At 41.3% G+C, this 26,562-nt stretch overlaps 1 protein-coding gene across 1 annotated transcript; it reads right to left on the bottom strand.

Annotated features, from left to right (window-relative positions):
• Window positions 1-378: 378 nt before the first annotated feature.
• atp8b2 (ATPase phospholipid transporting 8B2) lies at window positions 379-26,562 on the bottom strand. The gene is given in 31 exon segments (XM_014984447.2): window positions 379-1,179; window positions 1,182-1,256; window positions 1,332-1,892; window positions 2,430-2,560; window positions 3,931-4,069; window positions 4,151-4,396; window positions 4,698-4,781; window positions 4,891-5,114; window positions 6,585-6,768; window positions 6,920-7,148; window positions 7,715-7,820; window positions 8,169-8,280; window positions 8,387-8,551; window positions 8,756-8,871; window positions 9,525-9,713; window positions 9,803-9,962; window positions 10,040-10,074; window positions 10,167-10,254; window positions 10,678-10,798; window positions 11,505-11,701; window positions 11,876-11,964; window positions 12,042-12,200; window positions 12,774-12,853; window positions 12,959-13,029; window positions 13,869-13,941; window positions 14,045-14,106; window positions 14,191-14,289; window positions 15,680-15,793; window positions 15,891-15,949; window positions 22,451-22,518; window positions 26,104-26,562. Coding segments are annotated over 30 exon segments (4,188 nt in total). The 5' UTR covers window positions 22,476-22,518; window positions 26,104-26,562; the 3' UTR covers window positions 379-984.

The raw sequence follows: 26,562 nt of genomic DNA, 5'->3' as shown, positions 1-26,562 counted from the left end.
CCTTTTTATAAACTATTAACTTAGAGGTCCTGAACATTTACAGCAAATGGACTGAACAAGTCATTCTTTTCAAATTTCTTAAATATTTTTTTCAAATTAGCGTTTTTCTTTACTTCACAATAAGACATTACGTTGCACTGCCAATCATGTAAAATCCCAATACAATTTTTTAATGTGACAAAATGTGGCATAATTCAAGCAGAAATAGTACTTTTGCAATTCACTGCAGTTCCTCTTTGTAATCTGCTTCGAAATGAACTAAGCTCAGAAAGGTCAGGGGTCAGCGCTCGCAAAAAAAATCTCATGTTGGCCATTTGAAAGGAATGCAAAAAGAAAGCCCGTAATTCGGGATTACGAAGGAAAGACGACCCAGAAATGTGATATTTTCAGTTTTTATTTACAAGTAAAAACAAGAAAACTTCACAGGAGTGTATGTTTACAACAAAAAATAGGAATTTGTAAAACAACTTCAGCTGTTCTTTGCACTCTGCCCAGATCTGATCTAAAGTAAACAGTCATGGGTTTGCCTTTTTATTTGTTTTTATTTAAGAGGCACAAGAAACTAATAGAAAAAAAAACAAAAAAAACGGCTTTTGTCAAAACCAAGGCCTAACGTTAAAATCAAAGCACTAAATGCTTCATTTAAGGTGCGACTCAACCAGGCCTTTAAAAACACATCAATATGATGCAAAAAATAGAAACAGAATATTAACACAGCAGATGAAAAACAAAAACAAAACAAAAACAAAAATGTTGCGACAGACTTGTGGTTAAATTAAGTTGCGTTCTCACTGAGAACTATAATAAACAGATTTTTCAACAGTGAAAGCTTTTACTCATAGTAATGCCTGCATCTTACTTCCATCTCATTCGTCTACTTATTTTTAAGTGTAAGGCATGTGAAGTATGCAGGAGAAAAGTGACTAATAGCTAAATGTCTCGCCGTCTGCGTGTTCTGGACACTTGAACACATTAAAACTCATTTTAAAAAAAATCAGAACTATTGATGGGAAGGTCAAGGCCATTAGAATAAGTCGCTTCCTCTTGTGAGATATTTTGAGACAAAAACTCAATCTCAGTTATGTTTCTGTAAGAATCAGTCTTTGCATGGATCCAGAGCAACCCACCATGCTTTCTGCGAGGGAAACTATCTTGTGCATGGGTTTCACTCAATGTGGGGGGGTTTCTGTGGCATCACAAGGCGGGACTTGGGTGCTAGAAGCACTGGCACAGCCCCTCCGACCGAACAGAGCTTCCTATCGAGATGAGAGAAGTCGTAATATAGTTAACGTGCAAATGTGCAACATTTAAGAAGAGAAAAAGCAGCTGACCTGCACAGTCTCCAGAGAACGTGTCCAGCCTCCGGGTGAGTCCGTCCTGGCTGCAGCAGACGTAGAGCTGTCAACAGGAGCGACCTGAGCAGGGGCCCGAGGCTCAGCTGGTTCAGAGGCTGCCGGATGTGACGATGAAGACAAGACGACTGCTGCGTCGGTTTCCTCCTCGATTGGCGTTTCTTGCGAGCCTCCCAGAACAGAGGAAGAGTTTGACAGAGCCGGACACGTCCCGGACACGTTGCTGGGCGCCGGGCTGCACTCTCCAGACGTGCTCGGTGGAGTGTGATTGGTTTTCTTCCTGCGAAGCGTCTCGATCCAGCTGGAGCTGTGTTTGGAGGCAAAGTTGGCGAGGGCCAAGGAGGAGAGCCTCATGTTTTTTCCCGAGGTTATCAGCTCTCCAAAGCCTTCCTGATGGGAGAAGGCGTAGCCGGACCGCCTGGAGCCCCCTCGGGCGCCGAGGCGACCCTCGGAGACGCTGCCTGTGCCGCGCCAGGCCCCTCCGATGCTGCGACCTCCCGGTTTCCGCCTCTTCTGCCTCACCAGCTGCGTGTGACGCACCTGTAAGATGCACCAGAAGAATGGAAGATGGCTTTCACGTTTTGTTGCTGTGACATAAAAGTTGTTTTATGAATCATAAAAAGTATAGTGTTCATTTCATTTTGCTATATTGTTTTGCATATAACATGTACAACATCAGCGGTGTGTTTTGCTTTCAGTTCCGATTTGACTCGAAGGGGAATCCACAGGCTGAAACTCCAGAGTCAGAAGCAAGTGTTTGTCACTATCTCATCGAAACTTTTTTCAAATGTAGAGAAGCTAATGCCAATTTAAAGAGGAACAGCAAATTTGCTTGACTGACTTCACCCCCCACCTCCACCCTCTCCCACAGTTTCGGAGAGCAGCACTTATTATTAGGCCACACTGATTAAGCCAATATTTGCTGGACATTTAGTCTGCGTGCACGTTTTTTTTTTTTTAGCTAAGCCGTTAGTGATTGGTCTAACCTGATTTCAAGCAGACACACTGGGAAGACACATCAGCTCATGTTGCAATGAGGTTGAAAACATCATTTCTGACAACTGTCCTGTTTCTCACCGTGTCTGAGAGCTGAGGCTTGAGGTCCAGCTTGAGGAAGCGGAATGCCAAAACTGGAACTACGCATACTGCTGTTGCTAGTGCAATAGTTAACCACACAACTGGCTGCAATAGCGTGTTCTGGGCACTACCTGTACTCAGAAAACACACACACACACACACACGCAGACAAACACACAGATAAACATGAGCACGTATCCTTTGAAATTTGACGTATCCTTTTGATGCAACAGGAAAGTTAGTTCTTAGAATTATAAAATGGATTTTATGCCATTACTAACATACAGTTACAATTTAGATATATATTATATAATACAGATCTGTTAAAATGTAAACAATTATCTCACCTGATATGGAAAACAAAGTAAATTTTTTACATGTTTTGTTTAGTTGAATGCTTTGCAAATGTAGTTTTATTCCTTGATCTTTTATCACATTCAGGAATATTAAATCTTTATTTTTTATTTTTTTTTTATTTTATTTTCTGTGACATACTAACACAAAGCAGCGCATAAAAGTGAAGTGCAGAGAAAAGTGTATGCAGTTTCGTTTAAATAGATAAAAATCTGAAAAGGATTCAGTTGTTTTTATTCAGTTTAATTTCCTTTCACAGATAAGACTAAGCACCGAGCAGGGCAGACCCTCCCACAGGCTACCCAACATGCCACGCATGTCAGTGAGAAAGTTGTGGAGATGTTAGAATATAAGACAAAATCCTAAGGTTTGAATATCTCCTGGAGATTTATTCAAACCATCATCATGAAAATGAAAGTGCAAACATACCAACACATGGCCTTCCAAATAAACTCAAACACATAAACAGGTGCAAGAGGAGCATTAACTAGTCAAGAGAGCATTACACTGTTTTAACTCTTGAGGAGCTGCAAAGATCCACAAGAAGGAGAATCTGTTGAAAGGATGACTACTAGGTAAACGTCCTGCACACCTGGTCGTTGTGGAAAAATAGCAAGAAAAATGCCATAATAAAGCCTGTTTCCAGCTTGGGTTATACTGAATGTAGCTTTGGTGTTAAGTTATATTTTGGATGACACCAAAATATAACATTTCCTTCAAGATCCAAAACCATGGGTGGCATAAAACCACCCAGAACACACTATCTCCTAACCCCAAAATTGGGGATAGGATTTATATTCAGCAGATTTATTAAAGCTGGTCAGAGTTCATGGGAAGATGAATGAAGCTGAACACAGGGCAATGATGGAAGAAAACATTAGAGTCTGTGGCAAAACTTCAAAATGGTTGTTCAAAGATATTCTCCATCTGTCCTCCAGTCTGAGTTTAACTGGACAATTTTTAGTTAAAGAAAACCATACATAATTTTCTTTCAAATATACAAGCAAACTACTTTGTATTGGGTTAATTACATAAAATGAAATAAATGACACTGAAAGTTTGTGGTTGTGACGTGACAAAATGTAAGAATGTTGAACATTTTTGCAGGGCTTCGTATGGAGGCCAAAGGCAAGAGCAAGGGACCAACCTATGAAGCGGAACTGATTGGGAAAGATCCTGAAGAGGGTCTGGCTGTGCAGCGCGAACATGATGGTGAAATAGGAGCCCACAGAGCCCCAAACGAACATGTGGTTAAAGACCGTCCAGAAGCCTGTATCTAGAGCAATCTGCAAATAAAGGCATCGTGATTACTTGCCAGTGGAGTAAACGGCTGCAAGATAAGCCAACTCCGAACAAGAGTCTCTCACCTGCACACTGACAACAATAACCAGGGCTGTCGCCGTCGTGACTGCGAATGTCTGGTAGTCGGCGAGAGGCACGCCGTTGCTCTGAGTGGCATCGGACAGCACGGCGTAGGGCACAAAGAAAAGCACCACTGAGGTGTAGATGCCTTGGGTGATGCAGATGAAGAACTCCTTCTTGTTGAAGAGGAGGTTGAGCTGCCCGGGCTCGTACAACTTAGGATACTCCAGACTTCTGTGATCTGGAACATCCTGCCATAAAAGGGGAAACGAGAGATGCTATTTGCTAAAATAAGAGTGCGGACAAGTCAACAGCAGAGCTGATCGCTTGGTGGTTTTGAGCAAAATGCAAACATAAGCAAGTACTAACCAAAAGCAGAACAAACGTTACGCACATTGGACAGCCGATACCCAATATGTGGGAACATTAAAATACGAGTTAATGGTTTTTGTGTAAAAACAAATTGGTGCTAGTTTGTGCTTTTACTGCATCCCGCTGAAAAAGAACACTGTGTGACATGTAACCTCGGTGTAAAGTAATAACGAAAAAGACCTGGTCAAAAACCCCCATGGCCAGCACAGGGAGGGAGGTGTACACAATGTTGTAGAGTGTGATGAAGAACTGATCATACACCGTCTACAACAGAAGAAGACAGCAGACAAACACAGAGATGAGGTGAAACTCTCAATCGGCTCTCATACCCTCCCAGCACCTTTTCGTTCCTAACGCGTCGTTCTGCTTGTACCTGGGCAGAGAAGCCGCAGAAGAAGCCGAACCAGAAGTGCACCATGGTGAAGGCAAAGTTCTTGTAGAAGAAGTAGCAGAGGAAACGGCACATGCGCAGGTAGGACCAGCGGCCGTGGACCAGCAGGAGGCGCTGGAGGAAGCGGAACTGGGCGAAGGAGTAGTCGCTGGCCAGCACGGCCTGGATGCCCTCCTGACCGGAGATGCCCACTCCAATGTGAGCGCCTGTAGGGAGAAAGAAACAAACCAATAGATGTAGAGCTAAATCACTCCGTAGCGGCGCAAACAGCGCAAACTCAAGAGAAACAGGAAGTGTTTGGAGCACAATTCTGATCAGCAACTGTTTAATAAGCAAAAATATCACACATGTATGAACTAGACTAAAACAGGCTTCAGCTTTGTTTTATAACTGGAAGAGAAGTCTTACAGCTTCACTTTCAGCTGCAGTTCCAGCCGTTTCATAATAAATATGGCATCAGTACTGTTGTAATCAAAAACCCACATGGAGTCACCATGGACATGAAGGATACATTCATTTGTTATCTTTGTGATGCTTTTTTCCAGTTTGGGCTGATCATTCACCAAACAGCTCCAGTGATTTTTAAAGAATTTGGTGCTCAAAGAAGAGTTGGAATCACTGTGGTGTCGGAAAATCCGAACAAGTTTCAATCAACTGATCGACCTCGACGTGACAGGAAATTGGTAAAGATTTTCAAGAACAACCCAGAAAACCACAATCAAATCTTGCTTAAAAGAGCCAATATGAGGGTTTCTTTTGTTCTGTGTGAATGTTTGAGCATGGTGGCAGCGGACAGAAAAACACCCTGTTAAGAGTCTGTTTACCTGTCAGCCGTTCTGGGACATTGGAGGACGGGACAAAATTATGTCCAACTTAATCTAAAATCAACTGCCAGGTGATTGAAACGGGGACAAAATTGAGAGGTTTTGCAAGACAATGATCCAAATACATATCATAAATTGTTGCATATTATTATTCTGTAGTGACCCCGACCTCAACCTTGTTGATGATACGCTGACAAAGCTTAAGAGCAAAGAATGTGACTGAAAACTAGCTCAGAAAAATTAACTCTCCCATAAAACATTGTTCTCCTAGATTTTCTTAACAACTTTTATCCCATTAGTTTAGTGTGAAGAAAACAGATTAAATTTTTTTCTCACAAATTGACTCTAGCAATCACAGGATGGGAACAAACCACACCCGTCACTATTGCACTGATTGCATTCCTGCTTTAGGCTTGCATCAATTCATTTCATACACATAAAGACAGACAAAAACACAAAAAGTGGTGCAACCCACAAAAACAAAACAAAAAAAAACAGAAACCATGTTGAGTTAGCTACAAACTACAATGCTTCTCCATGTAATTATACACATCAGTACTTGAGAGCTTTTGCATGAGTCTTTTTTTTTTTTTTTTTTAAGTTTTGCACAAATTTCAGTTTAAAATGTGACTAAACCCAATCCAGACAGTGGGATGCCAATGTCTTACCTCATGAGAGCATTGCAACCGGCACATTTCAACATGACCGACGTCACAGCTGGTAACATGTAAACAACTCTTACACCCACTTCTTCTGAGAAATACTGCGGACCTGACAGCTCTCGTTTATCACCCTGCTGTAATCCCGTTACTCTCCTTCCTCTCACAGGTTGAACCCTTCTGCACAACTCACTTTTGATCATGCTGACGTCGTTGGCGCCATCTCCGATAGCCAGAGTGACAGCCTTCTTATGTTTCTTGATGAGCTCCACCACCTGAGCTTTCTGCAGCGGTGTGACTCTGCAGCAGATAACTGCTTTGCAGGCACAGGCTGTCAACACGAACTCGGCTTCCATGTCTGCCTCAAGCGCATGTGCCTGTTGTAGAGCAGGGGAAAAACAAAAACAAAAAATCAAGAGATTAGAAGTTTCTTTTGGATATGTCAAAGATAAAGCTGCAGCAGTCACTGCAAATGCTCACTTTATGTTTTAAATTTGCTTAAATTATGTAAAGGTGTGCTGTTCTTACCAAACTATGACCACTGATGATGAGGGCAAACTCCCCTGAGATGGTGTCCATGTCACCAGAGGCAGACGGAGGGAGAGAGGAGCAATGCAGCTGTTTCGACCCTCTTCCTGTTGTACAGTCTCCCTCTTGCCCGTCTTTCATCCCGTTACCCATGAAACATGCCTCAGCCCAGGCCTCCATCCCTTCAGTTTTCCCTCGGGACAGCTCCATCATCCTTTCCCTCGCACTCCTGAAGAGCGAGTGAATAAAAAGTTACTGAACTCTGGCTCATCAGCTTTTAAGGCATAAACAACCAAAAGGGAAAAACAAAAAAAAAATTTAAAAAATGGAGACATAACTTAAAACATGATACAGTTTAAATTGGTTAGCTGAAGGATGGTGTATTGTTCAGGTTTTGTTAGATTAAATTACATTTGTATTTTCATATTAAAGAGCTGACTTTAAGATACTGTCATCTGCTGTTTACAGTTTTTAGGTCTAGACCTTATTTTTCCCTTTGTTTATCTTCTGTCCGCCCTTTTTATGGATCCATTGAAGTAGACACTGGGATGGTCAGGTGGGCTTACCTAAACTGAGTTAAAAAAAAAAAAACCTAAATCTGAAGTAACCTAAGCAATGCAACAAAGGATAAACTAACATGAGTGAAACATAATCAAAACACAGATAAACTAAAATAAGCAAAGGAGAGTTAATTTAGTAGACAAAACAAGCAAAACTGTGCTAAACTAAAGCAACTTCTGTCGCATTTTCCTGAAGGAACCAGCTGTATTTTGAAGCCTACAGACAACAGCTGACCTGAGTTCTTGTCGTACACTCTGAACGGTGTGACCACCTATGATGAACACCTCAGTCATGTCATCAGTCAACATTTTGCAGGAGTAGCCTATGTTGACTGCCGTCTCTGTAGGAAAGAAAAGGGAGGAGATTAACTCACGCTATGACACAAATGTTTAGTTTTCACAACAAATTCTCTAAACACTTCCTGCTGGAGTGCGCAATATTTTGGGTGTCAATTACAAGCATAGCCTTACTTCTGCTAATTATATTTATATTAAGGCATGGTAGGATAAAAAAAAAAAAAAAAAACCTGAGCTTTTGGATCAAATAGGTCTGTCATATCATACTTTGAGTGATCAAAATAAAGATGAATAGCTGAGATTAATAACTCAGAATATCCCACTTTTTCTATTTTTCTGAACAGAAGATGGCAAATTAACCTGACAGCTGGCATAAAGTGTATTCATCTCACCCTGTTTGTCTCCAGTCAGAACCCAGATCTTAATGTTGGCCAGAGAGAGGAGAGCAATGGTCTCTGGGACTCCTTCCTGCAGCTTGTCCTCAATAGCTGTAGCACCTAGGAGCTGGACAGACAGAGACAAATGTTTACATGCAAATTAGATTATGCTCAAAATGAGAAATTTTAATCTTGTTTTGTAGGGGAAACCACGGAAGCAACTACTGACTAACCTTCATATCCTGTTCTATCTTGTCATAAGCTGCAGCCAGCCTGTCCTCCCTGCAGTCAGTGGCCTTGTCTGCACAGCGGTGGCTCTCTGACCAGGCCTCCCACTCGTCCTCAGAAAGCTCCCTGTACGCCAGAGCAAGAGTCCGTAACCCATCGGCTCCATACTCCTGGAAACAAAAAAAATTACACATGCAGCATGTGTAAACATATCAACTGTAAGCAACCTGAGGTAAGCGTACACTGCATGCGGATACTATTTAAAGGAACTCCATATGTTACGCTTTTAACTGTCTGTGATGCTTCAGTTTAAGCAAGGAGACACTAGGTGGCACTGCAGCACCAATTATGTTCATAAACTACTGTTTACTTACATTTAGGTGGTCTGAGGTGATGCTCATCAGTTCCTGGTTGCAAGGGTGGAGTCTCTCTAATAGTACCGTGTCAGCTCCTTTACAGTACAGGCAGATCCTGCCTTCTGGGTTACGCACTAAATTCAGATGACAAAGATGCATATAAAATATCATGAAATCATCACCTCTCCTCCGTTGCCCTCAGGTACATATATTGTTGCTTCATGGCTGCTTTAGCAAAACTCATTGCTTTACAAATGTGTTATGCACACTGTGCACTGCCATTAGATGGTATAAATGTATGTGTTTACATTTTTCTAAAATCTGCCTATGAGATTAAAAAGTAAGTCAGATCAAGACTTCCTGTCATCTTGTGAATGTCATGACTGGAGGATATATTTGGGTTTCTCAGAAGTGGGGTTCTGTGGAGCTGGTTTTAGCTGTCAGTAGTCATTCTGAATGAAGCTTGCATGTTTTCCTGGTTCTGTCTGACTGGGTGGATGTTTTATTATTTACTCAGGCTATTTTTGTTTGACATAAAAAAAAGTGTTTGTTGCTCTACAACATTTTAAAAACAACAGAAATCTACAAAACTCTAATTTTTTGTTTTACAGTACGTTAAATAAAACAACAAAAAAGACTTTTTAAGTCGCTGTTCTGCCAAAGAATACAAAGAAAAAGAGAAAAATATTCCTTAGTAAAAAAAAAATCTTTCTTTGTGGCCAGTTAGTAAAAAGTTAATAGAACAACTCCTTGACAAGTTTGGCAGTATGTTAACAATCCTCCCTACCTATGACAGACATCCTCTTGCGGATGTTGTTGAAGTCCAGTATGGCGAGCAGCGAGTAGGTGACGGTTCTGCCCATCTCGGTCGTAGTAATCGTCCCTGGCGTTCGAGAGCGAAACACGAATCCAAAGTTTCGAGCTGCCGTCACCAGAGCGCCCTCGTCTGGAGATTGCGCCTTATAGACCAGCTCTCCTGGGTGGACAGATGAAAAACAATGAACGACATAGGAAGAAATAGACAAATGGCAAGTTGCTGTTTGTGCTTCCCTTCCTTCTGCCCACCTTCGCTCTTCTCCTCACTCATGACGGTATGACAGAGAGAAAGTAGGCGGAAAAACTCGTGAGTGTGCAAATCTCCCACTTTCACTGATTCCAGCAGCTTTTCATCATAGAAACAGAAATCTGGATTTGCCAGGGGGTTGAAAGGAGTGAAATCCAGCCTCTGAAAGATTGACAGGAGAGAATTAGACTCCAACCTGAAGAAACGATTTACTTCCAGGTAAACAAAGAAAGGTCTACCTTTGGTTGTTTTCCTAACGGATCCGTGACTTCACCTGGCAGAAAAACAAATGACAGGTAAGAATGTGGAATATAATGAACATGTTTGGCTATATGAACTTCTGTGCATGATTTGTTGATCTCTTACCATAAGTTTGCCCATTGATGGAGCACTTATTAAAGGTCATAATGTTCTGAGTTAGAGTTCCAGTTTTATCGCTGAAGATGTATTCAACCTGAATAAACATGAGCATAAATTCCAAAATGTTATACTTTTTTAAAATCATAGAGAAAAAAGGTTCAGGAACTGGATTCATTTTTCTTTTAAACATCACCTAAAACTGACATCCCCTTAAGATGTCAGTTTAGTTTGCATTTGTACTTCACACATCGACAATAGATGAGCAAACTATGTATCTACTTTAAAATATGATACAAGTTCAAAATAATTGAACTGAATCACCAGAGCCAACACAAGTTATAGGCAACGTTTGCAGAGATCACTGTGACTCACTTACTCTCCCAAATCTTTAATAATTACTATGGGTTTTAGCTGGAAATGCCACTTAAATGAAATTCTGCCCTTGTGCCAGCCCTGTGAATAACATTCATTTAAGAAAGTAAGCTGTGACGCATTACAGGCCCTCTGAAGAGCCCACCTGGCCAAGCTCCTCGTTCAGAGTGGTGGTCCTGGACTCGGCCGCCGTGTTGCACCGAGAGCAGAACATCTGTCGGTCCCAGTTAATGAAGTAGCTGTGACCCAACCGGATCACCTCCACACTGGTAGAGCAAAAAAAAAACATTAAAATATATTAAACTATGGATGAAGACACATACATGATGCTGCTTGTGTTTTTTTTATGCACAGCTTAACTCCTGTAAAAACAATTGCGATGCTGATTTGCTTCGGTGCCTAAGTAAAATGGTATTTTATTGTTTTTATACGAAACCCGACTGAATTTCACCCACTCTAGCTCAAAATCTTATACATTTAGAGAATATATAGAGGAAGTGTAATCAACACAGCTCTAGCTGCAGTGGACCCCCACCTAGTCAGGATTTAGTATTCAAAGATTCATCTGTTCATGTTGTTTTTGTGGAACATAACTGTAAATTACTCATGAAAAACTTGCTCAACTGCACATTTTTAGCTTTAGTTTTGTCGTTATTGGTCCAGTGTTTATGTCCGACATGTGACGCTGTCTTTCATGTCAATGGGTCTTTTATCTGATTAAATTAAAGTCTCAAGTACAAAACTGATTTAATCCAGTCTACCTTACATAGATTGACCTTGTAAGTGTTTCAATTAAATCTTTTTGTGGTGCAGCCCCTTTCTTGATTTCATTTTGCCTGTGGTTTTATAAACATGTCTTCAGATGGTAATAGCTGTCATGGGGCAAGTGCTACTCTTAATTGTTATCTCAACAACAATATTCATAAATTTCATATATCTTTGTCTTTTTTGATATCCTGCACTTTTTCTTACCTGACATATAGAGAAATAGGAACGACAGTGTTAAGGATGATGATGTATGACCAGAAGGAAAGGAAGGCCGAGAACATAAAGTTGTCCACAGGAGGGTCCCAGGGAAGGTAGCTCTGGAACAAGGAGCCCACCTCTCTCTCCCACACCGCATTGCCCACAGCCAGGATCACACCCATACACACCAGGAAACCAAAGATCTAACGGCGATGAGCAAAAAGAAACACCACAAAGCCAGAGTTAGGTCCACTGTCCTGCAATCCGAAATTAGAACGAGTCCATTATCAGCATGTGCAGATGGTAAACAAAAGCCCCTGAGATGATATTCTGAAATAGTTTGGGGCTATGAAAGTGAGAGGTTTGGGGTGTCTTACCCAGAGGACCAGCGTGTTCATCAAACGATCGATGCTTGTACGCTTAAACTTGGTGCGACCGCTGTTCTGCATTAGCTTGGTATCTGGACCTGCGGTGGCAACAGAGTCAAACCTGCTTGTTACACGTACCGCATTCACAAATAAAAAAAAATACGCAAACGCAGACCTGCAAAGATAACCAGGCCGTAGCACGCCTCCGTGTTGCGGAGGACGCATCCTCGGAGCAGCATGTTCTGGTTGGTCAGGGGGTATTTCTTCTCTCGCCAGTACAGAGTGCCACAGAAGCGATCTAGTTTGTTGTTGGGAGGCTCGCACACCACTTCACCTTCACACAAGAAGACGTTGTAGCGTATTAAATAAAAATAACGCACCCCTACATGGCAGGCAATTACCAAACCCAGTTATTGCAAAGCATTGACATCAGAGGCAACATGATCTCGAGCTGAATTTATCATCCTGATGCTGCTGTCACACTATAAACACAGCCGGAGAGACACTTCTTTTGTAAGATGATATCAGGCAGAGTGTGGGTTGATTTGCTGCAGTAATGCTTTTTCCTGAGTAAGTGCGTGCGTGCGCATGCGAGCGTGCGTATGTGTGTGTGTGTGTGTGTGTGTGTGTGTGTGCGTGTGTGTGTGTGTGTGTGCATTGGGGGCGTGCTTTGCTGACTCAAAGCTCTTTCCGTGGCGGGTGGGTGGATGGGTGATGACATCGTGTCATTCAGCCGCAGCAGAGGACGTACAATGTGAGGATGTGAATGTTTCAATTATTTATTTGTCAGACCGTGAAAGGAGGAAAACGTCTGAATTACACAGTTGGCTGCACAACTGAAAATCATCAGAACGATGTTCCGGACGGGGAAACCGAGAGAAAATCAACTTGTTCGAACCAGTCTCACCGTCAAACGACGCCAAGTTGTTTGGATCGCCAAGCTCAGCCGTCACCGACACAGACTGACGCACCTTCATGTTGGTCTCTCTGCAGGTTGACAGAAAAAAAAACAAAAAACAAATCCTTTTTAGAAGCAGTTGCCTTTGGAGGTTAGAACGAACTGCGAGTGGATACTGATGGGAGGTTTCTGACCCGTCGAGCTCGGCCGTCTCGATGTAGCACAGGCCGTGTGGTTCGGTGCTCGATAACAGGAGCAGGTCCGCCTGAAAACAGACAGCTGACGTTAGCATTAACTGCAAGGTACACGCAGCAAAGTTACAGAGAGAAGTCAATAATAATTACACATGAAGAGAGTTGGAGATTAAATGAATGATTATTAGAACTTCTGCTGAGGAAGCAAAAAAAAAAAAAAAAAAAAAGAAAAATCCATTTGCAATCTTATGCTTTAATCTATTAGAATAGCTTTCATAAGCAATAATAACTGAAGATAATTAGCGAGAAACTGAATCCTGGCAATAAAGTGAATAGTGCTGAACTGGCGTTTGCTGTGTTTTGGTATAGATAGATATAATCAGAAATATCAATTTCTGATTTATTTAGATTAGAAAATTTTGATTTTTATTAATTAAAGTGTTTTTTTCCGACAGAATGATTCAGTTTTGGGTGACTCATACATATTGCTGGATATTGGTGAATAAAATGGATGTGGATTACAGTTAACTAAGTTTCATCTGGCCTCTTGTTTCTTTTTCTTCATCACAATATTTCTACTATTCTTTAAGTGCCGACTGAGAGGCAACATATTGTGCAGATTTTATGGCTTAAATGGATGGTGAAAGTGCTATTCATCCATATGCACCTCAAAATAAGAGATTTACCACTGACTGAAATAAAATCTGGCAAAATCGCTCATGTTTTTGACAAATCCATTCATCCAGTCATCCATTATCCAACACGCTTATCCCGAGTGGGGTAAGATCAGGGCTTTTTGAAAAAAAAAAAAAAAGAAACACTGACTTAAGCCACTTTTTCTTCTGGATTGAATAATTATTATTGCAGCTAAATTTGTGTCAAAATAAACATAACAAACTCTCACACTTACCGCCACAAACTGATTGTTTTCCAGCTTAATGATATCACCCACTTTAACGTTCATCCACTTTTCGTTCTGCAGCCTGCCACAGCAAATCAGAAAAACACGTGGAGCACAAACGGGACTGTTTGAATCGCTAAAAGCAGGAGCGCACGCATGTTGGGTTTTCGGCTGCGATGACTTACGAGCCTCGGATGAGAACCTGAGACTGCCGATTGTTCACTTGGTTGTCGCTCTTGTGGCGAAACTGCAGGGCACAGACACAGTGGTGTTACGTCAATGAGATGAGTGTGCTGCGCTCAACTTCAGCGTGTGGAGAACACATGCTCACATAGTCATCGGTGGCATCCTTTACTGCGGTGATGCTCAGCACCAGAGCCAAAGGCACAATGGTAGTGAACCAGGACAGGGAGGAAATCTGAGGAATCAGCTAACAAGGACAGGAGAAAATGACATTTTTCACATTAGTATAAATGGGTAGCAACAATGCCTTTAGAATTATTTAAACATTTAACCCTCTGTGTATTTAATTGGGGTTTTATGTGATGAACCATTACAAAGCAGTTCCTAATTTTGAACTGGACAGGAAGTGATGCATAGTTTTCAAAGTGCAAAGGGATACAAATCTGACAAGTGTGGTGTGTTTTTGTATTTAGCCCCACGAGTGAAAGACTTTTATGCAATTGCAGCTGCAGGTCTGTTGGAGTTTGTCTCTATTAATTGTGCCCATCTAGAAACTGAAAATGTTACCGATTCTTCTTTGAAAGAGCTCAGCCAGATTAGGATGGTAGTTTCTGCAAAAAGCAGCTTTTAAGTCTGGCTACAGATTCTCAAATGGGTTTAGGTCTGGACTTGAACGGGGAATTACGACACATAAATGCAATATGTCTGGAGTGAAATCAGTCCACTGTAGCGTTGGGTTTCTGTTTCGGGTCATTGCTCCAGTGGAAGGTGATCCTCCGCCTCAGTCTCATGTCTGTTTCTGCTTTCAGTCTCGTTTCTTTGAGTGCTAGCCTGTTTAACAAACGTTTCATCAACACTGACCAGCTTCCGTGTCCTTGAATAATGTCCCCATAGCATGATGCTGCCACCAACATGATTCATGGTGAGATTTGTGAGTACAGGATGTAGATCATCCCAATAAAATGTTCAACATTGGTTCATGATGGAAGCAACTAAATTTCAGAAGTTAATTCTATAAAATGAAGACTGTTTCCTGTTAAATTTGCAGCTTTAAGAAATCATTGTCCAGTTTTATATTCATGTTATGACAACATTGTGAGAAAAATAGAACATATATGAACATAGAGAGTTTCAGATCCAACTCTCACTGTTAATTTCCCGTTTTAGAAGACAAAATCAGCATCAAAAAGGCTTTCAAAACAACGGGAGACACTACAGTGGTTCCACCTATCTGTTTCATACAGTGGGAGGATAAAAACTATGTATACGCTATGAATAAGAATCTTAAATATTTATCAGACTTTTTCATTGGCCAAAATGTAGATTTAGATTTTGTTGCTTATTATTTTGCATTCAGTAAACAGAAAGGATTTTGGTTACTGTGACTGGCCTAAAACAGAAAACACTGAGTCTGATTGAATAGCAGAGAGTGAGAAAAAGAAGACCGTCTTCGCTGTAAATAAAGATATCTGGTTTCAGCTCTAGATACTTTATCTGATCACCTCCTACGTGTTGCAATATGATAAGCGCCTGCCTCTTCGGCTTGTTTCTCATATGAATCGTTCTCAAGTTTTTATTTTGTCAAACAAACAATGTGGAAATGCCAAGTTTCCTAATCCCTGCCTGGCTACACTCACCTGTAAGATGAGCAGGAAAAGGAAGTAAGTGTTGGCTACTTCCTGGAACTGCTCAAACAGATTGACAGGCAGGAAGGTGAGGATGTTGTACTTTGATGTCACGATGCAGTTGTTCTGTGTTGAGAAGAGAGAAAAGGAAAAATTATTATTTTTTAAAGGTCATCATCCGAACTTTGTAATACCTACGGAGGAGAAAAGGACATAATCTCACCGCATACTGAAACTTTTCATTGTGTTCTCTGTCATTGGCTTTGACCCTTCTCTCCTCCTCTGCGGAAATAAAATGAGGTAAAAGATGGTGAACAATGAAATTCATATAAAATAAAAGAACAAATACAACAGCATTGCACAGCACTAAAGTTATATAGACTTAATCTTCTTTTTTGTGTCCTGACACTCTCACCATGTGAGCCTGCAGTTTATATGCTTTTGTTGTTTGCATAATCAATTTTCCTTCTCCTTCTCCTCTGGATGTCAAAAATAGAAACCACTGGTAAAAGAAAGCCAAAAGAAGTACGACTGAAAGTTGGCCACAGGTGGCATCTTGTCAGTCGATGCCATAAAATAACTCCTCAGCTAATACAGTGAGGCCGAAAACTCCCTTCTCCAAGTATAGTGATCGTGGGATCATGCTGTGGGGAGGAACAAGGCAGCTTGGATGGGAAGACGAATGGACCCAAATTCAGAGAAATCCTGGAAGAAAACCCTCTGAGAGGCTGTAAAACACTTGAGTCTGGATGGAGCTTCACCTTCAAGCAGGACAACGACCCAACATACAGAAATATCTACAGTGGAATAGCTTAGACCAGGGATGTGAAACGCCTAAACTCAGAGGTCACTGTGCTGCAGGCTTTAGGTGTGTTTCTGCTTCAGCTCAACTGAATCAAATAATTAGGTGATTGGCAGGACATTGTTGAACTTGACCTCCACGTGATTTGGGATTGCTGAAACAAGAACGTACATCTGAAGGCTGCAGCACACCCTTGAAGAGCGTCTCCACCTAAAGCTGTTTTTGCACTAAAATAATGTCCAGTCTCTAGACGTACAAAACTGGTACTGCAGCTGTAGGTAGACCTACATGTTTTTAACTCGGTGAGCACTGCATTCCTTTTGGCAGATGAAAACCAAATGTCAGTTTTACTCCCCCTCAAAATCTGCAGTAATTAGGTGAGACAACACAGCTCCAGACATGTACGCAACAAATATTATCACCGAGGCATAAGTGCATGCACTGGACTGAAACGCTGGCATCCTCAACAAACTTTTGACATTTAAAAACGAGTCGGTGCGGCTCTACAGGAACGGACATTGCACTAGAGAAGCCAATAAACCCATAATAAACATGCACACATAACACAAACAGAGACTCTGTGGTTTCCTGTGTCATTGTAGCTCTGTGAAACTCTCTAAAACCAAGTAGAGCCCATGATCTAGATCTGCACCTCCTCTGAGCTGAGTTTCAGCAAACAAACACAGGCTTAAAGAGTTCCCACAAGGACAAGCTTCTCGTGTGACGCTCTAAGACCGACCTGAGGTGGAGGATGAGCAGCTGATCTGTTCAAGAGGTTTTCAGAAAATGGGTTTATACCCAAGCAAAACCTTCACCATGTGGTGGAAAAGATTCTCTCAAGTAGAAACTTATTCAAAGACATTGATTATTTGTGTTAATTTAAGCGAATCTAAAATGAACGAAACAGGAAATTAAATTAATATTTGCATTCGCCGTAGCATGGTTTTTCTAAAAACACTAAACACCAACAGCATTCGAAGGATGTTTAGCTGATTTCAATGGTTTTTGAGGACAAACCAAAGATCTTTTGCGCGTGCAGACTAGTGCAGATACTACTGCCTTCTTATATATTGCCAAATAAACTCAAATATATTAAAATTGGGAATGTGTGTAGCCTGTATTAGCTCTTTGAGAACTCATTGTTTGTTATTTTTTACAGAAGAAACCTGCCATAGATATTATGACTAAGAAATAAATCTAGAACCAAAGATGCTTTCCTGATCACTGACTGAATCTGATTTGAGGACGAGAACAATTTCTGACTAAATCCTCAACTGTGATTTCAGAAATGAAACTCCCCAAACCTTTCACCACGCTCAACTGTTGGGAGCTATGCAACAACAGAGCATAGCTTTCATTTAACTACTAAAGTACTGCATGGTGCTATGGCAGAATGCCACAGGTGGCGCAATTATGAAAATATCCCAATGTCAATTGTTAGTGTTATTATAGCAAAATGGAAGAAACTGGGAATGACAGCAACATCAAATAAAATCAGAGGGTTCAGGGGTCAACATGCTGAGGGGCTCAGTGAACAAATATTTTAGCTGTCAGAGTTTGGAAGTGAACAAACTCAGCCCTCAGCTCTCGCTTCGTGTTCTTTCAATTTCAGATAGTAGTTGTGTGGGTGTCCATTCTCTTAAACGTATTCCACTTCAACCCCTACGCCTCCTCCGCTTTCCGCTTCTCTCTTCTGTCTCCTGACATTGCCGTTTCATTGCATTTAAAGGTCACGGTGCTGATGTTTATTTGCTTGATATGCACTGCTAAGACTGAGGAGAGCGAGGTGCCGCTGCTGGGTAAGCACTGAGGGCTCCAGCTGCCTTATATCTGGCCCTGGCCTGCCCCTGCGAGCTGACCACCTCAGCCTGAATGAACGACAGTCTTTACCAAACTGCGCAGTAAGTGTTTAATGTGTCTGACAAGTTCAAGGGCATCAGAAGCCCTGAAACATTCAGCGTGCTGCACAGTGGGCCAACATCAATCTATACAGCTGCAAACGTTCAATTGCAGACATTAGAATCTAAATAAATTTTGCTTCATGTAAAAAGAAAAAAAATAAACATCATTCTGTGATAAGCCACTGATCTGAGTCACACAACATCAGCGTTAGGCAGTGAGTTACAGCAATAATGACCACATTAGCAGGTCAGTCTGAGTTATAGGAAATGACGGTGTGATTCTGAGCTATGCTCAGAATCATAGTCACGAGACTCTCTGGAAGAATGCATCTTTGTTGATGTTGATCTTATTAGGCAAAAAGAATCGTCTACAGTCCTGCTCATCCACAAACCCAAAGCTAATTAGCTGGAAAACAATATTGCATGTGACAGACTGATTGAGGGGGGGGTGGAATAAAAGGGAACATCAAGTGGGATCTGTGATCGTTATGCAGAGGAATGAGGCGAACCTGGAGGATTGATCACTGTCAGTAAACACAGGGAGGCAGGCCATTCATTGCAGGGTTCCTGCGAATTTTACATTTCAAATTCAGTAAGTTCCTAGACTCAGTTTTTTTTGGTTTATTATCTGTTATTTTCTAAAAGTTATTTTAGTGCTCTGGACATTGAATAAAAAAAAAAGATGTCCTAGTTGAGTCCAAATTATGTAATAATTTATAGAGTTGTCTTCAGGTTTGATATCCAGATAAAAGAAATTTTCATCCATCAGGTTTTTCAAGTCTGAATTGGATTGTCTTATTCTAAATACAGATTATTTAAGGGATAGTTTGTTATCTATTAAATATTCTCTTCATTAATAGTTGACAGGACCCTCAATGCTTTAATTTCAAAATTTGCAAACTCAAACTAAAAACGTTGTTTGAGTAAATGTAAATAATAATAATAATAATAATAATAATAATAAACCCTGTGATTTTAGTTTTCAAATAAATATGTTCCTATCTGTGCAATCTGCTGGTAACTCAAAAATCCAAACAATCAAAGAGTTGGCCCAAAAGAATAATGGTTGGAAACTCAAAAATATTTCCATAACAATTCTTTTTTTTTTTTTTTAAAACAAACTAATATCAAGCTAGAAAAATTACCAAAGCAAATTCCAGACTTTTCTAGATCATAAGAACCCTGTAACTCACACGAAACTCAGACTCAAACCCACTACTGTTGAAAATGAACAAAAACAGAAAACAAAGAAAGTCAAGCCTATAAAACTGAAGTATGAAGTAGAATGTATGTTTATCTTTCTATCAGTCATCATGATATCTAATAATTGCATGACTAGATGGCACCAACTAGACTATCACTAAGCAAGTGTCATAATTCTTAAATAATCACATGTGATGGTTTAAATAGACCTGAAAATGCACTTATTAAACAAATGAAAGCATTTAATACAGTTTTATTATATGTTCAACCAATATGTACGGTAAGTCATGTATTTATCATTTTATCATTTTGATAAAATATGTAATGTAACCCTCGCACATCAAAGTCAGTGGGCCGGCCTTTAGACACGATGACTGGTCTGCAGTAAGCTGCTGCACAGATCGACCAATCAGATATGAGGCTCTAAGTGGATCTAAATTATGTCATAATGGATTGTGGCAAAGAAAATATTGAATGATAACATATGACTTTACAAAGAAATTACATCAAATTTTAAATATCGATTGTGGCATCTATAATTATTCAATGCCAAATTATTTCTTTCTGTGATTGTTGCACTTCCATAATAGAACATTATAACTACAGAAATAAAAGCACATTCCTTCCTTCTTATGGAGATGTGATGTGAGGAGGGATGCAGATAGAAATGACTCAAACTGGTTTGGATGGAGATGGGATGAGACTTGAACTTATCTAGTGATAATGATAGATGGTCTTTATTTGCAAACTGAGATGGCGTTTGCACAAACAACCGCAGTCTTAAACTCGTACCTGTCCGCTTCTTTTTCGATTTTCCTCCCCCAAATCCTGCCTTTTTCTTTTTTTTAATGGGGAGAACCACTGGAAGCCATTTCTCCGGGATGTCTGTCAGCACCGTCATCTTTTTCTATTTCTACTTCTGCTGCATGGAGAATAAACTGGACCGTCAAATCTCCGCGAGGAAGAGGTGACGAAGCTTCCGAACCAACTTCAGTAGACTTGGATGGATCGGACCATCTTCACCCTGCCTCTCTGCTGCTTCCTCGCTCTGCACTCCTGAAGTTGCGCGCACGGGGCTCACGCTCAGCGGCGCGCGCCTGGCTCGGATGTCTCCCTCTCTGTCTGCACAAATGATGAGGTCATGGTTTTTTTAAAATGACCGATCCATCCCCATGCAGTCGCAGCCCCCGACTCCCTCAGGTCTGGCTCCCGCTATGACCGCTACTTCGCTGCAGACGCTTCTCCTGCATGCTGCAAGGGCGCCGATGAAGCGCTGCGACGTCTCAAACGGCAACTTCAATCAATCGAGGCTCGCCTCGAGTTTCGTCCACAACATAAACACTGCCCAACGTGGAGCATTACGTAACCCCCGTTGCGGTTACCATGGAAACCGCCACTGCAGGGATCCCACAGTTGAGCAAAATCGCTGATTAAGAAGGACGCACGCCATTTTGGCTCAAGAATCACTGAGAGCTGCTACAGCCAGATTGAGGAGTTTGGGAGCCAAAATATTTTCCTGCAAGTTGAGCATGAGTGGGTGCGCCGCAGTGGGCGGCGCCAGGCAGGTGGCACCGCACGTGCCCCACCGCGTGCCTCGTGCCAGCTTTGAGACACAAACTGTTCTCCTTTCATCGGCACAACAATAGCAAAAATATGGCCGTTTGAAAAATTTGGAAGACTATTTAAGAGAAATAAAGCTACCAAATGAAACATGAAGATGAATGATGCATTTCCCTGATCCTGTCTAGATGACATAACATCCCTGATTCTGAAGCACATGCTGTACAAAACACTGTCTTGAGGAGCGCGTGATGAGGTACTGATTAAGATAATATACAGAGGTGTATTTTTGACACCGACTCAACAAAATGGGTTTTTTATTGTATACAAGTAGATATACGCAATGTCTGGTTCAGGATGTTATAAAATATAACATTTCTAGAAAAAAATATATAGTCATTGACTTCACAAGAGGAAGAATAACCAAGTCAGTCAGCTGCATGTTTAACTCTTGTTAGTAAACATTTGATAGATTTTCACATAGTTGTAAAACGTTTGAAATGAATTTGAGTTGCAAGTAGCTGAGCTTTACCTGTTTGAGAGAAAACAATTTCAGGAAGTATTAAACAAATGGATGCTAGTACAAACCAAGCCAACCTTGTGGTATAAGTGCTCTGATCTACAGTGAAAATACAGAAGAAACCTGGAGGTTTTCATCCAAGTTATGACCACAGCCGTAAAATATTTTGTTTACAAACTCAGACAATTCAAAAGCTTGTTTCCGTTTCTTTCCCGCTCTTTGGCGCCACTTGCCCCCACAACGGGGCGCACACTGACCAATTTGCGGCATGCTTTGAGATTGATCTGAGCACACAGATCTATGTGAACAAATAACTTACAGCGTGGGTCACTTAAATCTCTCACACGCGCTCACTTAATGGTGTTCTGTTACACGCTCAACCCTGACAAACGCTCAGCTGTGTGCTTTCGAGAGCACCAACACTCCTGCTCTGAGATTGCAGGACATTCAGACCAAGAAGCTGTGGTTCTGGATGAACTTGAGATTGAGGCATAAGCCAACAAACGACTTAGAGGGCATCATCAAGGATTCTATTTAGTCAATCATATCTAAATCTAAAGTTTAGAGATGGAAATGTTTTTATTTGTAAACACATATACAGATTTGGCAAATTCCTAAATTAAGCTCCTGTCTACTTCAGATGGCAAAGGAACCATGAGTGATTAAATGCGTACTGTAAAACACATTTTCTGGGAGCTAAATAATAGCACTAGGTTAATTTTAGATCCGTTTCACTTCCTTTGTTTCACACAGCTTGAGTATTCAGATGTTGAATGTGTTTAATATTAGGTACTGACCTGGAGGAGGCCTCTTTCTGAACATCTCCGCTCTGCCGCCGTCCTTCTGCTCAGGCCCATGAGACTGTCTGCAGAGACATTACAGTAAGAGCATTACAGGCTCCATTATTACAACAAACCGGTCACAAAAAGTCAAGACCAAAGAGTTGCGCTGATTCAAGGCAGGAGGGAGAAGGGAATTAAGAACCCACAAAAACAGGTAGTGTGACAAAAAGCACTAACAAACAGTCACCTCTCTTTTGATTCAAACTAAGCTGTAAGTGTTATCTTTTGATGCACAGGGTTTATTTTCAAGTGAAAATAGGATGCAAATCGGACATGCACTGAAACTGCTGCACAACGGGACCCACGTGCGCGTCCAGCAGACCATCTCTGCTCTCTGAGAGCAGTAATGAGGAAATGACATTCAGCAGATGGCTGCATCTGTCTCACTCTCTGTCTGGGAGGCTGGTGGCGTTGGCCAGACACACCATCACTCTTGCCTCTCCGGCGGAGGAGACAGAATAACAGAGCGGACGCACTGCACAATTAAACCTCTCCTTGTTCCTCCCCTCTTCATTTATGCTGACTTGATTCTGTGGCATACCTCGGTGCTTTTATTCACCGTGCTTTGTCTCGGTTAAGTACAGAAGCTGGGAGGCAGAGGATGACAGATGAGCCATTACTCTTGGGTTTAGCGGTGCATACAATACAGCAGACGCTAAAGGCAGCAAACATCAAATCACTAATCAATACTCTTTGAGAAGGAGCTGCTCTGCTCTTCTCCATGCCAGTTGGGCAGATTAACTTTCAGCTACTGTTTCCATCTTCGCTTTCCAACCCTGCTTTACATTTTTTCCCCCCTGCCTGCTATCTTGTTACTCCTTGCACTCCACAAACCCGCAGAGGCACGAAAACATTTGGAAACAGCAGGCTAAAATTTCTCATTGTGACGATTTCAGTAAGAAGTGGAGCAGAATTGTTATTTTTATCAAGACATGGTGATTAATTGTATTATTATGGCTTGTTTCAGGTAATTTAAGCCTTAGGCAGTAAATCTTCAGGCAAAAAAATAAAATAAAATAAAACTGAAGAAGGCTGCGAGACAAATACAAAATGCTTTAAGCTAGCTCTTTTTCCTTGGTGCATAATGTGATTATCAAATGACTGTTACTGGAACTGTGGAGGTCACGCAGAGGTCTGGAAACCCAAAGCGTAAATCGGTCTTGTTTGAAAGTAAAAACTCTCGATTGTGATTTAAAGGAGTTTGGAGCAATCGAATAAACTCTAATGAATGTGGGTGTCAGGAAACAATACAGGCTTATGGAGCAAAAAGGTTAGATGTATTTACTGATGAAGGAAAGGTCAGAACTTTGTGGATGTACTGAGTGAATAAAGATTTAAGTGTGAGGAGAGAAAACATCAATCTCTACCAACATCTAAGTATCAAAGAGACAACAACTGCAAAAGCGTAATCAAGCGTCAGTGATGAAGAACAAGAAACATGGCAGACAGGTCAGAGAGGAAACTACTGAGACATTTAAGACTGGGTTACTTTAGGAAACATTTTTCTAAGCTTTGAACAAAGAGACAGGTTTTGCAAAGAGAGCATTGATCAGAGAAGCAGCTGAGTGGATCCCAGTTCTTACACAATCGTCTTGTTGCATTTTAGAAATCACACAATCCTTTACAGCGGCCTTGACCTTTAGTTTCCTTCCTTCATTATGCCGCTGTGTTTTTTTTTTCATGTAGGTACAACAATGTGAGAGCGAGAGCAGCTTGCCGTACTCTCTCACCTCTCTTCGCTCTTCAGCCTTTGTGTTTTCAAACCTCTTCCTCTCTGCTTGTCCATCAGTGACGTCCGGTGTGAACCTAGAGACTCGCAGGTCAGTTGAACCGAAACCGATTTCTTGGGGAAGTGAGAACCACTAGAGACAAACTGAGTAACTGAGCCCCATTCCTGACATCTGGGTTAAATGTGTTTCAGTAGTCTGACAAGAGTCTGGTGGATCTTTGTGAAAATCCCCAGCGAAATCTACCACTTTGAACTGCAACACCACCTGCAAGACTCCCGTCATTACTGTGAAAAGCAATGCAGGAGTCTGTCACCCAGTTATTTTACAAGACTGTCACAGGATTTCATTCACAAGCTAACACTTCCTATGTTTCTGTTTCTATATATGATTTCTGCTATAAAACAAAGTGTCTATACCGTCAGAATTCACCATCAGGATCATATTGTAACATTTGTGGGAGTTCTTTAAAACACGTTTTTGGAGTTGTGTAATATCCTCTAACATCTGTCCATCCATCCATTAAAATGGTCTCTCCAGTGATTTTAGCATTGCCCTAATCTCCTCCCAGTCTTACTTTAAAGGTTAAAGTAAGACTTAAAGTTTTAAAGATTAAGGCACCTTGGTGCCATCCTGACCAGACGTCTGAATAACCTTTTTTCACTGCAGAAGAGCTTTCTGGTTTCTACCTCCAGATGGCCTCCAAATGTCCTCGTCAGAAGTCTGAACCTCCTCGGCTCTATACGGGGGACAGTCTTGCCACCTTTCGGTTTTCAACCACATGTATCACTTTGATGTAGTTTGTACGGATTTGGACAGCTCTGATTTACTTACGGTGGTGACAGTTTCAGGATTTTCTTCAGCAATAGTAACAGTTTCAAGGACTTCTATGCACTTACTTTATTTATCAAACGTTTAAAATGTGTGTTCCCCAGAAAGACATTTATGTTTACACGTCATGCAGGGACACGTTAAAATATGCAGGACAGAGAATAATGAGAGCTACGGTGTAGCAGGAGAAACAGCAAACAGAAGGTCCTCTGCTTAGACGAGACCAAAACACAACTTTGCAGCCTACAAAGTGTGTGGCAGGAAAACTACAGCTCCACATCATTTTGAAAACACTGCCCTCACCATAAAAGATGGCGGCGGCAGCATCATGCTGTGTGGATTCTTCTATTCAACAGGAACGGAGACGCTGGTCAGAGTTGGTGGGATGAAGGATGGAGAGGAAGACAACGCAAGGCTTTTTGAAGCTATAAAGACTTGAGACTGGGGCAGAGACGCTCCAGCAGGACAACAACACTAAACACACAGCCACCGCGGCGATGTTTAAAACCATTCTTTTTCCTTCCGCTTCATTTCTATCCGTGACTTTGTGTCGACTTATCACATGAAGTCTTGATAAGACACAGAACGGTTTGTGTTTTTGTTACATGCAAAAACGTGGAAAGGTATGTGAATACGTCTGTAAATAATATCCAACGTCTTGTATTTCTACTTGTACTCCATATCAACACATCATGTCACATCAGATACAGATTTAGTCGGTTTAGAGAGGTATTTATTTAACTGACGTACAACAACAAATGAAAGTAAAGGCAGTCTGCAGGCGCATGAGGAACTCTGAGTTTCATAAACGTTATGACTCACAGAAAGCGACAGTGACTATTTGAAATCCCCTGAATATAACCACCTCTTCTACATAAACTGCTCTATATGATTGGCAACTCTGAGAAACATATTTTTTAGTGTAACAACACAAATCGATCACTTTCCTATTGAGACAAACCTTTACATTTCCAGGTGATGAAGTCATAAAACATCAAAATCGAAAGCTACATACATAAAAAAAAGGGGTGTCAACTCAAAACATCCTACCTTTTTCAACTTTGCGTCAGAAATGTGTTTCTGGAGGAAACGCTGTGGAAACGCTGGAGGTCATGATGAGGTTCAGACTTCAGCTAGAGACGATGCGATGAAAGGAGGACTTAGTGGGGAGAGGAGAAACAAAGGTGGAGACTCAGCCAGCATTCAGAGGGGTCAGGACCAGGGAGGACTGGCTTTGATTGGAGGAGGGACAGACAGAGACAGAGAGAGAGAGAGAGAGAGGTAGAGAGAGAGAGAGAGAGATGTTGATGAGCAGAGGTAGGAGGAAGGGTTTCACCTACTTCACCTTCTCCATCTGAACTTCCTGCTTCCAGGAGCTAAATCTGCTCAGTCTCACATTTCTCTCTCATTATGCCTTACGTCTGCAAGACAAATATATAAACTGCTTTAGACCAATTTGCCTTTTTTTAATATATCATTTTTATTTTATACGTAACTGTTTTACAACCT

The sequence above is a fragment of the Poecilia mexicana genome, unplaced genomic scaffold (genome assembly GCF_051168715.1).
Source record: "Poecilia mexicana isolate PSO_F unplaced genomic scaffold, ASM5116871v1 scaffold_16, whole genome shotgun sequence".
In the NCBI taxonomy this organism is placed as follows: domain Eukaryota; kingdom Metazoa; phylum Chordata; class Actinopteri; order Cyprinodontiformes; family Poeciliidae; genus Poecilia; species Poecilia mexicana.
This window is presented reverse-complemented; position numbering and strand designations above follow the sequence as displayed.